The sequence below is a fragment of the Mus caroli genome, unplaced genomic scaffold, assembly GCF_978045245.1.
Source record: "Mus caroli unplaced genomic scaffold, Mus_caroli_1 scaffold_9, whole genome shotgun sequence".
Classification (NCBI taxonomy): domain Eukaryota; kingdom Metazoa; phylum Chordata; class Mammalia; order Rodentia; family Muridae; genus Mus; species Mus caroli.
In genome coordinates this window covers 86,242,340-86,257,970 of record NW_028227264.1, presented here as the reverse complement: position 1 = coordinate 86,257,970, position 15,631 = coordinate 86,242,340, and the positions used below count along the sequence as shown (strand labels likewise).

The following is a 15,631-nucleotide window of genomic DNA, read 5'->3' as shown; positions in this document are numbered from 1 at the left end:
AGACAGTGCAAGGAGAGAATTGTTATGTGACACCGAGAGCCGGCCTCCCTCTCTCTATACACCCACCATCTGCCAGCCCCTGGAACTTGCAAACGAGTCCAGTTCTGCATAGCCAGTGAATCTGAGTGTCATTCTGGCCTCTGTCACCAGGAGGCTGAGCGGTGTCACATGCTCACCTGGAGTTGCCCATCCCAGAGGGCTGCTCTTCTACCCTTCTCTAGCTTGAGAAACAGACCAGTAACTAGGAAACCACAGAGGGCCTGGCTGCCTTCTACAGGGGCAAGTCAAACAGCAGGCATTCTAACAGGCTGATCAGACACAAAGCCTTCTGACATTGAGGTGCACACACCATGTAAACCTGACACTGAGGTGCACACACCATGTAAACCTGACACTGAGGTGCACACACCATGTAAACCTGACACTGAGGTGCACACACCATGTAGTGTCTGCTTTGATATGTGATATCCTCCTCTCCCCACTCCCCACATTAGGTTTAAAAGCAGCCCATTACGTTCAATGACATTTTGCCTGACTGACTTGCCTTCTGAGAACAAACGAACACTCTGTGCTCCAGCAATCAGATAAGACGCTGCTAGCAAAGCAGGCCATTCTAGACTGACCTTGGAGAACAGCCCTTACAAAGCAGCCATCGACAGAGCCATACAAGGAAAGAAAGCAAGCAAAAGTATGAGCGGAACCATGAGCTGAGGGCTAAGGCCTCCCTCCCTTCACCAACCCCCTAGAGGTCTGACCTTGCCCTTGGAAGCCAGTGCTTCGGCTGAATGAAACCCAAGTCCAAGGGTGTAACCTACAGCAGATCTCAAATGGGATCGAAAGTGAACCTTGCAGGTTTCTTCCCACTATTTATTCTCGAGTAGTTCTGAGGGGAAGGAGAAATGCACTTTTGCCTGTCCACCCCGCACACTGCCACTCTGCAACCAGCTGCACAGAGCAGGCTCCGGAGCTGCCCATCTGACAGAGAAAGCAAGGCTTCCAAAGCATCAGGAGCCTGCTGAGACCAGTGATGGATGCGCAGGCAGCAAAGAGGAAGTGAAGATGGCCCCTGAGAAAGGCGCACACCACTCTGCACCCTGGATACTCACTCTGCCAACTCAAGGGACTTACACACATAAACAATGGGGACAACAGGAATAGGGGCAGGGTGAGGAGGGCCTGACATGGACCTAGGAAGGAGCAGGGCCACTTCAGGCCAGGAGGCTGAAGCAGGACAGGCACAGTGGGCCATAGATGGGGATAGGAAGGGGGGATTTCCAGAAGACAAGGAGACAGGCAAGGTGCATGAGACAGACAGGCAGTCTGGGGAATGGGGAGCAGAGGCTGGCCGTTACTTTTCCCCAGCTCATCCACTTGCTTTGCTAATGGAATAAAGCATCTCTTCTCTCTGGAGCTGAGGCTGGGGGATGCAAGCTAGTGTTGGTTAAGAACACCAAGCCAGAAAGGAGCACCAAGCCAGAGAGGAGTACCAGACCAGAGAGGAGCACCAGGCCAGAGAGGAGCACCAGGCCAGAGAGGAGCACCAGACCAGAGAGGAACACCAAGCCAGAGAGGAGCACCAAGATAGAGAGGAGCACCAGGCCAGAGAGGAGCACCAAGTCAGAGAGGAGCACCAAGCCAGAGAGGAGCACCAGGCCAGAGAGGAGCACCAGGCCAGAGAGGAGCACCAAGTCAGAGAGAAGCACCAGGCCAGAGAGGAGCACCAGGCCAGAGAGGAGCACCAAGTCAGAGAGGAGCACCAAGTCAGAGAGGAGCACCAAGCCAGAGAGGAGTACCAGGCCAGAGAGGAGCACCAGGCCAGAGAGGAGCACCAAGTCAGAGAGGAGCACCAGGCCAGAAAGTCAGGGAAGTCCTTACCACACAAGCATGAGGAGCTGAAGTTGATCCCCCCGGAACCCACATTTAATAAAAATAATAGTAACAATAATAACAATAACAACAACAACAGACAATAGCATAAACTGGACACAGTAGCCCCATGCCTATAATCATGCCAGTACTATGGAAGCAGAGACAGACCCCTGAGGCTTGCTGCCTAACCAGTCTAGTCACAGTGGTGAGCCTCAAGTTTACAGGGGAGACCCTGTCTCAAAAAATAAAGAGTGACTGAGAAAGTCACCTGATACTGACCTCTACATACAAGCACATTCACACGTACACATACACACACACACACCAACACAAATGAAAACACCAGACACACACACGAGAAAGAGAGGTGAGCTTTGATAATATCAACTTCAAGCTCAGAGTCAGCCATGCCTATACCCAGACCTGTTCCTAGACAGCAGTCAGTAAAGCAACATGGTTTCTTATTATTAAGCCAGTTTGTGCTCATTTTCAGTTACTCAACTAAGAGTCTTAACGAACCCAGTAATTTAAAAACTTGTGTAGAAGCAAGCAAGAGTTGAAAGTAGGTAGACAGCCTAAAACCTAGCCATATGCCGAAGACTTCAAGTGCACCGTGAGACACCTCTGAAAGAGGAGGGACACATGTCCCTGAGGTCAGGGAAGAAACAGAGACAGTGGTTTGAAGAGGAATGGGCCTCAGAGACTCGTGGGTTTGAATGCCTGGCCGTAGGGACTGGCACTATTAAGAGATATGGCTTTACTGGTGGAGATGTTTCACTGTGAGGGTGGGCTTTGAGGTCTCATTCAATCAAGATCTACCTAGTGTGGCACACAGTCCCTTTCTGCTGCTCCTTCTCCAGCACCATGTCTGCCTGCATGTTGCCATTCTTCCTGTTATAATAATGGAGTAAACCTCTGAGACGTAAGCCAGCCCCAATATAATGTTTTCCTTATAAGAGTTGCCTTGGTCATAATGTCTCTTCACGGCAATGAAACCCTGACGAAGACAGAGATATAGAGACAAAAGGAAGACTGGATGAGGCCTTTCCGAACCCTGGCAACCCTCACTTCTGTGACAGGTAATATGGGTCTGATCCCTGGAACCAATTCCACACCGCTGTCCTCTAACAAAGCCTACCCTGAGACAAGCAGTCAGGCTAGAGCGTAACAGGAGGACAGCGTCGGGTTTTTGGTTTTTCGGTTTTTAAAAAATAATCATGTTTGACCCATGTGACATTTTGAAAAAGCAGAAACACATGGGCAGGAAAAGAAACAAATGAAAAAAGAAGTTAGTAAGCTTAAGGAAGACGCAAACAGCGTACAAGGAAGATCGGGGTGCACATCTCCGTTTGTGAGTCCACGGGTGAGACCTAAGGAGTCAGTACAAAGAATGACAACTGTAACAACTGAAGTCTAAGGATGGGGCAGAGAACCAGAACTAAGAACTGTGGCCACACTGTCTAGAAACTATATTGTGCATGCCTGCATGCACGGAGAGGACACCTTAACCATCGTAGTGAGAATGAGATGCTCCCCGCCCCCTCACCCCAGCACCCCAGCCCCTCTAGGCCTCCTCCCAGGACCACCCTCTCAGCATCTCAGCCAGTCTCCTCCTGATGGCTCCCCATGACCTGAGGGCATGCATGCCCACCATCACCAGCTGCTCTGGGCTATACTGTTCACCTGTGTAGCTTCTCACCCACCCTCAAGTGCCAGAAGGCAGCCCCATAGCCAAACCCTCAGCACTAGCGTGTACCAGGCCTCATCACGGATTCCAGAACAAGTTAGGAAGTGGTAGAAGGGCGATCTACACATGGACACTTCCCTCAACCCCTGTCCGCTGGCGGGACCTGAGATCTGACGCCCCCCGGGTTACGCCTGTGAGTGAACTGTCACTTACCTGTACACTGTTCCCATCTGGATGTAATGAAAAGCATCGATCTTCATCAACACTGCCTTTAAGAACATAAACATGTGCATACATGTGAATACCAATTTGCATACAAACTGAGTAATCCAAGGGTTGTTATAAATCCTGCCACCATTACGTTTCCGTAACACAGTGGTTCTCAACCTTCCTAATGCTGCAACCCTTGAATACAGTTGTTATGAGCCTAGCCTTTAATGCTGACCCATCTCTCCAGCCCCAGGTTCCTCATGTTGGGGTGACCCCCAACCATAAAATTATTTTCCTTGCCACTTCATAATTGTTACTGTTAATCGTCATAATATAAATACCTGTGATTTCCAATGGTCTTAGATACTGTCAACCCTGTGAAAGGGTTATTCAACCCCCAAGGGGGTCACAACCCACAGGCTGAGAACCACTGCATGCAGTTTCCAAAAGCTTTGCTTGTTAACTGAGGTGCTTTCTAAGGAAATGGCATATGAGCAAAAGAAAAAGGAAAAACATATGACAGCTGGCTCCCCCTCCCACACTACCAGCATTAGCTGGCACTCCCAAACAGTACCCCAATTGCAAGCCTTCCTAATGCCTCTTCCAATTAGCTCTACCAAATATATTTGGATAATCCAGTTCTGCAACCCCAAAGGACTTCACTCCAAACCATTCCCCAAGGAAAGGACCAGTGGTTTTATTGAGCAGCACATTATTTCCAAATACCAAGAGACTACAGAAGCACAGGAGATCAAACTCACCCGCTGGACATCGTAATGGAGTCCCCGGATGGCAAAGCTTGGGTCATACTCATACTTCCTGATTTCTGCAGGATACTGAGAGAGGAGAGGGGACACATGGCTTAGCTAAGGCTGAAAGAAGAGGACAGACATGGGGGTGCACGCCTGGGCCCCCAGCAGTTACAAAGTGTGGCAGAAAGATCAGGAGTTCAAGGCTATTCTAGTCTACACACTGAGTTCAAGGGTAGCCTGGGCTACCTGAGTCCCTGTCTTTAAGAAAAAGGAAAGAAAAAGAGGGCACTGAGCTCAGGATGGGCACGGATCTGCCCTGTATGGAGGCTCGGGAGTCGTTATATTCTGGTGGGAAAGCGATGCCAGCAGGGACAGACCATGGCTTGGTCCTCTATGTCTCTATCCTGCCCCGAGCCCTGTCCGTTTGTCCAGGCTGAGATTAGACCTCATCCTCTTGAACCAACCCATCTGCACACTGAATACCATCATGTAGTGCTCTGCAATGGTCGCTCTTAACTGTCAGCCTGATGGGATCTAATACCACCATGGAAACAAACCTCTGGGCATGTCTGAGTTGTTTCTAGATTGGGCTAATGGAGGAGCAAAGACCAGCCTAAATATGGGCAGCACCATGCCATGGGACTGAATGAAAAAGACTGAGCTGGCCACCAGCATTTCTTGCTGCTTCCTGACTACAGACACAATGTGACGAGTCTCCACTAGCCTAGGGGTGGGGCCTGCTCCAAGTCCTCTGCAATGATGGACTGTAGCCTCAAGCTGTAAGCCCAAATCTCCTGCTTTATCCTTGCCAAGGATTTTGTCATGGGAATATTAAGCAATAGAAGCTGCCCATTTCCGTGACATCTAAATGAGGTCACTTCAGGAGGAGCATCTGTAAGGATCATCCATACAGCTCCCAGTATGCTCACTGCTCTTGCCCAGCTATGCCGGCTGGGGAACCCCACTGCCACTGTGATGTCCCAGGGAACCATCTCCCTGTGGCTCCCACCCTCTTCCACTGCTCTGAGACTACACAGAGCTTTTGGAGACAGCCTGGTGTCTGCCGTTTCTTAAGTACATATCCTCGATCACGTTATACAAAAATGTCAGTCTCCCCTCTGTACTGTATGAGAATCCAGGACCTTCCCTTTCCCTAGACCCAGAGCTGAGAGCACCCACTGGCCAGTTTCTGCTGCCTGCCTGTTGGTGCTGCCGTGCCCATTTTACAGAAAGAAAAGCTGGGCAAGCATCAAGACCCGCAGTGAGCCTGCCAAGCCACACTGCTGTTGGCTCCCTGGAACCACCTAGCACCACTTGCCTGAAGGCACATGGCAAGTTTTCAAGTCAGGCTGCACAAAGCACTGACTTAAATGTCACATTTGGGCTCATTTATCTTACACCTGTGTGTGGGCCAAGAAATCCCCAACTTGATATTTCTCCCCGTGGGTGTTCTCAAGACTTCTGAACACCATGTACGGTTCTGCATATTTACTGAGATACGTGCCAAAGCCCACACTAAACCAGCCGTGATGATGTGGTTCTGCTCACTGAAAGGAGGTCATCACTGCAGTCTGAAGCCTCCGTTAGCCTGGGGATGGGGTCGGGAAGTGTCACAAGCATCTCCCAGCCGTGCTGTGCTAAGCTCACTGCCCAGCAAGCAAGAGACAATGTCTCCTGCTTGTTTGTGGCTCAGAGTTCTGAGGATTAGAGTCAGGAAATTGCCCAAGTCACCAAGCTGCACAGTGGTTGAGCCTTGGATCTGTGTCACATCAGTCCACCCCCAACTCACCTACTCCATCCTCAACCAGCCCAGAACCCATCCTAGGGTTTCTATTGCTCCATAAAACACCATGGCCAAGAGCTGGAGAGATGGCTCAGCAGTTAAAAGCACTGGCTGCTCTTCCAGAGGTCCTGAGTCAATTCCCAGCACTCACATGGCAGAGCACAGTTATCTGTAACTCCAGTTCTAGGGGATTCGACATCTTCATATAGACATACATGCAGATAAGACAGCAATGCATACAAAATTTTAAAACAAAACAAAACAAAAACCCACCATGATGACTGTCTTTGTCAGAGATTGTATTTCTGTACAAAACAACATGACCAAGAAGCAAGCTGGGGAGGAAAGACTTTATTCAACTTACACTTCCACTCATCACCAAAGGAAGTCAGGACAGGACACAGGACAGGAACTTGGAGCTGATGCAGAGGCCATGGAGGGTGTTATTGGCTTGCTTCCCCTGGCTTGCTCAGCTTGCTTTCATATAGAACCCAGGACTACCAGCCCAGGGATGGCACCATGCACAAGGGGCCCTCCCCACCTTGATCACTAACTGAGAAAATGCCTTACAGCTGGATCTCATGGAGGCATTTCCTCAAGGGAGGCTCCTTCCTCTGTGATAACTCCAGCTTGTGTCAAGTTGACACACAAAAACAAAAACCAGTACAATGACCAAAAGCAACTTGGGGGGGGGGGGGAGGGTTTATTCCACTTATAACTGTCAAGGGAAGTCAGGGCAGGAACTCAAGCAGAGGCCACGAGGAACCTGCTCAGCTTGCTTTCTTCTAGCACCCAGCAACACACGGAACTCTATAAGCTGGGCCCCCCAGCATCAATCAATCCTCAGTAAGTGCCCTATAGACTTGCCTGCAGGCAATTTGAGAGAGGCTTTTTCTCAAGTGAGTCTCCTATTCACAAACAACTCTAGCTTGTGTCAAGTTGACAAAACAACAACAACAACAACAAAAACCCTAACCAGTACAGCCCCTCTCCTTCGAGGCAGGAGCTATCAAGTCAGAAGCTCAACAAGCTGGCTGGAAGTATTTCCATGCAGTCGAAACCCAATAGTCTATGGCTTTGAGGACAAACAGAAACAGCTGAGCCTCATCAGAACAACAGTTTCAGGAAAAACACTTTAATCAGCAGGCTAATAAAGCCCAAAGTTTGCCCTGTTCAGAATAGCCCTAGTAACATTAACTCCTGAGTGCGACAGAAGACTCAGGCGTCTCCCCACGCGTAGGTGACTCCTACAGTGCTGGAGCCTGGCTGTGTTCCACCTTTGTGGCTAACTGCAACCATCTGAATGGATAACAGTTTCCACAGTGCAGCTGGGAATTTCAGAAGTACAGATGCCTGTAAACGTACTGGTCGGTCAAAGCTTTTAGTCTGGTATTTCACGGAGCCTGGATCATGAGTCTGGCTGAAAATGAAGCTCTTTCAAACCTCACCAAAGACAAAGCAAAGATAGCACAACCTCCATGGAGTGCTGGCTCCCATCCACCAGCAGAGTGCACACACCTGGACCTCAAGCATTTGTTGAGTGTACTTTGGGTCAAGCACTATGCCAGGGACAGAGAATACAAGTGTCAGTGTCAGTTCCAGGGAAGTTCCACTGTACCCTGGGAGCCATATTACGGGCCAGCGAACACTCCCAGAGCACAATGCCTCACAGTGATTCATGCTAGAGAGAGAGAGAGGCCAGTGTGCAGGTCAGACAGCTGAGAGGAAAAGCAGCAAGCCCTGTGCTGTCTGGGGCAAGCGAGAAGACCACAGAAAGCAGCACTAACAGGCCTATTAAAAATTCATTTTCCAGAATGGAGAGACAGCTCGGTGGAGTGTTTGCTGCTCTTACGTTTACTTTGTTTGTTAGGTTTGGGTTTTGGAGACAGGGTTTCTCTATATAGCTCTGGCTGTCCTGGAACTAACTATGTAGCTCAGACTGGCTTTGAACTCAGGGAGAGATCTGCCTGCCTCTGCCTCCAGAGTGCTGGGATTGAAGGTGTGTGCCACCACCATCTGACTACATTTACTTACTTTAAAATAAAGAGGGAGACTGGGGAGATAGCTCTGGCCCAGGGCAGTTTCCAGCACCCACATCCAGTAGTTCCAACCACCTATAGCTCCAGCTCTGAGGAATCCAATGCCCTCTTCTGGTCTCCATGGACACACACTCATGTGTACAATACACACAGATACACAAATTCATTAAAAAAAAAAAAAAAAAAAACCTCACTTGCTAGCAGGTGGAGAACAGACTATGGGACATAAACAGAAGTGCTAATGCTAAGAGGAAGGCCCCTGATGTACTCAGACATGACAACTGCTCAGTCCAGGGCAGTGGCATCAGGAGAGATAAGAAGCACATGGGTTCAAGATCATGTTTTCTTGTTTGTTTGGTTTGGGTTGGGGTTTTTTTTTTTTTTTTTTTTTTTTTGTTTTTTTAAGACAGGTTTTCTCTATACAGTCCTGGCTGTCCTGGAACTCATTCTGTAGATCAGGCTGGTCTTGAACTCAAGAAATCCACCTGCCTCTGCCTCCCAAGTGCTGGGATTACAGGCGTGCGCCACCACTGCCCGGCCTCAAGATCACGTTTTAAGTGAGTTCTCACATATCGGTAGAGTGCTCACAGCTGCAGAATGACTTCCCTGGAGGACAACACAGACAGGCTAAGGAGAGTCTCTGTGCAGTGGAGAAGCCTAAACATCCATCCCTCAGTAGATCAGAGGCAACACCCAAGGACATGTCCGCTGTTCTGCAATGACAACCGCACTTGGCCTCTGACATCTCAAAACCCAGAATCCATTCCACCATGAGGAAAAACAACAAGCCGACCTAGGAGAGACATCCTACGGTGCTGTGCTATCCCAAAAGAGGACAGCAGAAAGCACAGGAGTCAGCTAACTGAGGGGTCTTGCCCAGTGCTGTGCCAACATGAAGAAACACCAGAGAGGGTATTCATGCCAGCATCAAATCTCTATGTGACAAGGCCCAGCAGGAACAGAATGTCAGCATTAAGGGAAGTGAACAGGCGGATAGTCGGTCTTACTGCAGCAGCTTTTCTAGATGCTAAGCTGTTAAAAAAAAATCTTAAAATGGGGGTGGGGGTGTCAGAGGTTGGTGGAGTTTGAATCTGAGCAGAAAAGTGGTCACCAGTCACTTAACAGGGAGAGAAGGGGATCAGCGGAAGGGCTCCATGGGTAAAGGCACCTGCTGCAGTTAGGTCTCAGGGCAAATGGCTAGCTGAGGTGCCTATCTATGTAACATATCAAAGTGGATGCCACCTGCCAGGGTCTCTAGCATCCCTCAGTCTCTACATGCCACAGGGCCATGGCTGGCATACCCTGCCCCCTGCCCTGAACTCTCCAGCCCAGATACCGGACATGGCTTCCCCCACATACCCAGGTCCTCTGGCCGCCACCATTTTGGCTAGGCCAGTCTCTCGGCCCAGGCCGCCCCTCTTGGTGGGTGGCTCCTTTCATCTCCCTCCTGTCCCCACATGGCCCAGCTCAGTCAGGCCATGTTTACTCTGGATTGTCTCAGATGTCCCTGCTTCTGCTCTGCTCTCCCTTTTCTCTACAATAAGCCTTCTCCTCCCCTATACCTAAGCACAGTCTCATCCTTCCTTTTTTATTTCTTTTTTTTTTCCATTCAGCTGTCAAGCTTGATGATATGAGTTCAATCTCCAGGACCACATGGTGGAAAGAGAGCACTGACTCCTGAAAGTCGTTCTCACCTCTGTGCATGGGAATGCACGTGTACACACACACACACACACACACACACCCAGAGCACACTGGCAAAGGTGTGAAATCAGGAGCCCTTCTAACATTACCATGCTTACTGGAAAACATGAAATGAAAATACATAAAGTTATCACTCAATTCTTGTATTTCTGTCTTCATGAAAAATTATTCTTTTTTGTAAAGACGTATTTATTTATTTATTTATTTATTATATGTAAATACACTGTAACTGTCTGTCTTTAGACACCCCAGAAGAGGGTGTCAGATCTCATTTCGGATGGTTGTAACCCACCATGTGGTTGCTGGGATTTGAACTCAGGACCTTCGGAAGAATAGTCAGTGCTCTTAACTGCTGAGCCATCTTTACAGCCCCCCAAAATTATTCTTGTTTTTAAAATTTTTTAAAGGTTTTTTTTTTTTTTAAGGAGTTGAGCTTTTTATACTGTCTTGCTGGAAAGAGGTTAAATTGCAAACCAACTGTCCTATGTGCATTCCAAACACAGATGCCTTCCCGGCCCTGTGTGCAGGAAGAACGGCACAGAACTCAACACTCCTTGGAAGAAGTGTTTAATCAGAGCAACAGAAAAATCTGCAGCTGTATAACTGGCTCTATCAATATGTCTGATGTTATTAGTATTATCATGATACTGTTATCAAAGTGACTAATAGATTCAATGGGATTTCAATAGTCTCCAATCTAGAGGCTTTTCAATGATTCTGCCTTCTAATTATAACAGCGCCAGACCAATCAGAGACCCTGTCTCAGGGGAAGTAGACAACACTCCTAAGGATGACACCCAAGGTTGCTTTCTGACTCCCACCTGTACACACACTTATACACACCCATGCACTTGCACACACACATGAACACTCATGCACACACATACACACAACTAGGTTCTAGGTTAAGAGTTACTTAGAAAGTTGGAATGGACTCAAAACTGCTTCTTCACCCTGCAGCCACTCACTACAGAGTTTCTGTACAAGGGCAGGGTCTGGGCATGAATGTGCAGGGCTGTCTACTCTTCAGACACCAAAGGGGTCAAAGGAAAAAGGAGGAAGGTCGCTGAGGCCTTACCCTGTGTTCGTTGATGAGAAGGTCCCGGGCAGCATTGAAGATGAGTGTGTGGAGGTGCTTGGAATAGAATACCAGGGTGTAATCATAATCAAAGCCGTATATTTCGATGTCTGACAGGCTCATCTCATTGTTCGAGAAAATGGCGTCTGGATTCAGCAAGTTGTTCATGATGGATGGAACCAATTCTAGGAGCAAAGAAAAGAGCCTGTCATCTCCTGGGATGGATGGGGTTGGGTGGCTTCTAAACAGAGGGGGCAGTGTGCACAGCCATATAACGTGCAGAACGGGCAGATCCAAGTCTAGGGATGCAGCTCAGTGGTACAGCACTTCAGAGGAGAGGAGGAGGAGGGAGGAGGAGGAAGAGAAAGGTAGGTTCATGGGGACAGAAAGGATGAGGAGGTGACTGTTACTGGGTCTAGAATTTCTTTCCAGGTGGTAGAAATATTCTCAATTAGATTGTGGTGATGGGCACAGCCGAATGCATTTCATGAATACACTAAGTCAATGGTGGGGCTCCTGGAGTCCTCATGGGAGTTCAGAGCAATCTCCATCACGTACATCAATGAGACTGTCGCAGAGAAAGCACATGTGCTGCAGTGTCTCAAGAGATCAACATTTCTAAATATATGTTGATTATGGATTTTATAAGTATACATCATGAAATTTAAATATGCCCCAGTAATCAGAAAAAGACAGGGAGAGAGAGAAACATTCTAACATTCAATGTACTGACTACCCATGTTTTCCATATATATCCTATAAGGCTGTCCTTACTGTACAAACAGGCTCCAGAGTTCATATTCAACCACAAGCTCACAGCACTGTAGACGCTGAGAAAATGACCTCAGGCTACTACATAAAACTTCAATATGTGTATTACATAAGTGTACCATAACCAGCCTGACATTTGACTCATTTAATGTCTTCGTACTTAATAACAGCACCTTTGTGGTGAACAGGTCACTTCCTTCAGCTGCCTTCTTAGGGGTGGGATCACCCCACCCAACATCGGAGTCCACCAGACATGAAAGCAGTTTGTACTGTACAGGTCTCTCTGTTTGAGGGATCGCTATCACATCATTTCTCTTCTTTCTTAAAGGGATTCCAAACATTCCTTGTACCTTACAATTTCCATGAGTTCAATGCAAGCTGCAAGGCAAGGGAGGACTGGGGCTCAGAGGCAGAGTGTGAGCTCAGCACCCCAGCACTGAAAACATACCCTTAAGATGAAATAGAGGCTGTCAGTGCTTTAGCTCTGCATTGTGTTGGAATATTTTCCTATATTGCCCCCCCCAATAATTCATCTTTAGCCATGGACTTTTAACAACATATGATTTTTAACAAGACTAAAGCCATGTCTACACCTGCTTCGGCTCTCACCACATCCAGACACGATAAAGATTGCCTGAACACCACAGACTCTGAAGACAGCATCCCCACAGCCACGTTGGTAGCTTCCACAGAATGAGAGAGAGACAGAGACAGAGAGAGACAGAGACACAGAGAGACAGGTGTTTGTATGTGTGAGTGTGCTGTTGTGTGTATGTAAACTGTGGGGGGTTGCTGAGGTGCATGTGGGGTGTGTGTGTGTGTATGTGTGTGCTGTGGTATGTGTGTGCTGTGGTGTGTGTGTGTGTGTGTGCACTGTGGTGTGTATGTGTGTGGGTGTGTACTGTGGTATGTGAGTGTGCCCCTGAACCACCCCCAATCAATCAATCAAATGTAAAACTGTAAGTATTTTTAAAAACAAAAACATAACTAAATAGAGCCAAGTCTGCTCATTATTTTTACTTCTTTTGACCATGACCTCAGTAATCACCAAGGAGCCATCTGAGTAATCAAGACATGCCAAGCTTATCGGTCACGTGACCAGACCCCTACCAGGGCAGAGTCCCAGCACAGCCCTGCAAGTTAGAGCCCTCGGGAAACCCATCAAAAGCTATAAAAACCTCACAGACCTGCAGTCAGTGCCAGATGGTTACCCCTGAGGTGTCTTCCCAAATACATCAAATTAAAATCCCACTTATACCCCACATGGTTCCAAGCCAGTGCTGGTGAAGGCGTGCGTGGGCACAATTTTGCTCACACTGACATTTCTACAAAACCCTCCCAACAAATGACACATTTTCATTAGTGTCCTTCATTAAAAACAACAAGGCCTTGGGTTACGGAGTGAGGGTGGCAGCAGCGGTTCTCTGTCTCATTCACAAGTGGCATAGCTCTGAGGACAGTAAATAGACTAAGAAGAAAACGAGAGGCAGACAGCTCACAAGAACTCACTCCGCGGGGAGAAGCCAGCACTGCCCAGTCCTTAGGGTATGATCCCAAAGACCCCTGCTATGTGACAGGGCCTCTGTAGGTGATACTATTTCCTGAGTATGACAGATTCACCCAGATGACGTAGGTGAAGCCGGATGGCTTATGGTGTGCCCAAAAGCTCCCCTTTCACAAATGACCTTTGTGTGGGACGCTCCAACAGCTTGCTTTAGTTTAGGCTTATATTTAGAAAAAGCGCTGGCAAGAAAGCCCTCTGCCTTCTCACAGCCCAAGCCAGTGTCCTGCAGCCCTGCAGAAAAAGGCAGTGCATGAGAAACACCCCACAGGTCAGCCTGGTAGGGCCGCCCAAGGTTCCCCAGGGCTGGTCATCAACAGGCGGTCCATCACATGAGGGTCACCACCTCCACGCCTGGCTGCGTCACATGCTGTCTTCAACACAGGCACAGGGGGACACATCAGAAGCCAGAAGGGACCTCAGCTCCTCTCTAATGTAACATCACGAACAGACTGCCTCTACCAGTCAGTCACCCATGAACTAACTGCAGAGGTAGACACGGGAGGGGTGTAATGGAGAAAGTGAGTTTCTTTTGCACACAACAGAGACAGCAAGAGGTACAACTGGTGCAGGGAAGTGGAACTCTGAGCGCCACAAGCCACAGTGAGCTGGAGGCTGTGTCCCCAGTATATAATATGGGGTGCTGGGAAACCCCAGTACACTAGGTGGCTTCTGGTTCTCTATCTGCTAATCCCACAAAGCACTGGGATGTGTACCAAACAGCATACGATAAATAATCCCAGCAACTACAGGAACCAGGTGCAGGGGCTCCAGTTCGGCCAGCCTGGGCTACACAGTGGCCTAACCCTGTGGTGGCACACACCTTTAATCCCAGCACTTGGGAGGCAGAGGCAGTTGGATTTCTGAGTTTGAGGCCAGCCTGGTCTACAAAGTGAGTTCCAGGGATATACAGAGAAACCCTGTCTCAAAAAGACAAAAACCAAAAAAACCAAAAAACAAAAACAAAACAACAACAACAAAAAAGCTGTAGGCATTTGGTTTTGATTTGGGCTTGTGGTTTTTTACTGTTTTAAGATGAAATAACCCGGGCAACAAAATTTACCACCTTAATTTTTTGTTGTTCTATTTTGTTTTTTATTGTTATTGCTTTGTTTGATTTTGTTTAGGGGTTGTTTGTTGTTTTGAGACAGGATTTCTCTGTGCAGCCCTGGCTGTCCTGGAACTTACTCTATAGACCAGGCTGGCCCCAAACTCACAGAGCTCTGCCTGCCTCTGCCTCCTAAGTGCTGAGATTAAAGGCGTGCACCACCACTGCCCAGCCATCCTAATTATTTTGAAGTGTAGTTCAGTGGCTCACCCTCTGGGGTCCCAGACCTCTGGCTTAGAACACTCCCATGCCACACTCCCTAGGTAACACCCCACTGCACACCCACCCCCAGCGGTAACACTGATGCGCGTCACCAAGAGGCTGGCTGTTCTTCAGCGTCCCACACAAGCAGGGTCACCCAGCACCTGCCCTACACATAATGACCTCCACTCATCCATGATGACAAACCCACCAGGTCCTCCCCCTCCTCTTTCTTATTGTTACATTTACCTAACAGTGTCCATATGGAGGTCAGAGAATGACCTGTGGAAGTCGGTTCTTCTACCATCAGGTCACCAGGCTCAGCAACATACACACCTTGACCCACCGAGCCATCTCACCAACCCTAATTTATACACTGTGACAAACTTCCATACTGCTTTTCTCAGCAGCTGTACATTCTTCTGATTTGCTTTTTTTAAGATTCCCCTCAGAATATCATTCATTAACTCAATTCTATCTTTACCACCGACAGGAAAAGAAAATGAACAGAGGCAAAATTTAGGTTGAGTCTGGTATCTTCCCTCTAGTCAAGCGACTATTTTAAACTGCATGAAGATCTGAGCTTGAAAAGTACAACTTTGGTCAACCTTGCTTGTTCGTCTACGTATTCGTATTTGCTAAGTAACTCTCCATTAATAAAAAGCCTCCAGTCAGGCAGGGTTACCAGTGTCAGTCACAGAGCAAATGTGGGAAGAGCGCCAAATAGAAATCCATGGCCTGGGTTCTGTCAAGGGATTTCCTCACATATTCAAAGGCAAGGTGACTGTCATTCAGCTCTTGGGCAGGCAGCCTGGAGAGTCATAAGAGTTAACAAAGTGGGTACTATGGAGACATCTCAGAGCAGGAA

General features: G+C 48.2%; 1 protein-coding gene across 1 annotated transcript in view; it reads right to left on the bottom strand.

The window, feature by feature from the left end:
- Nt5dc3 (5'-nucleotidase domain containing 3) overlaps nt 1-15,631 on the bottom strand; it is a 54,811-nt gene that overhangs the window by 23,681 nt on the left and 15,499 nt on the right. The window contains exons 2-4 of the mRNA XM_021174524.3: nt 11,123-11,307; nt 4,528-4,602; nt 3,770-3,825 (exon numbers count right to left, since the gene is read on the bottom strand). Coding sequence (XP_021030183.1) covers nt 3,770-3,825; nt 4,528-4,602; nt 11,123-11,307 — 316 coding nt within the window. The remainder of the gene's footprint in view (nt 1-3,769; nt 3,826-4,527; nt 4,603-11,122; nt 11,308-15,631) is intronic.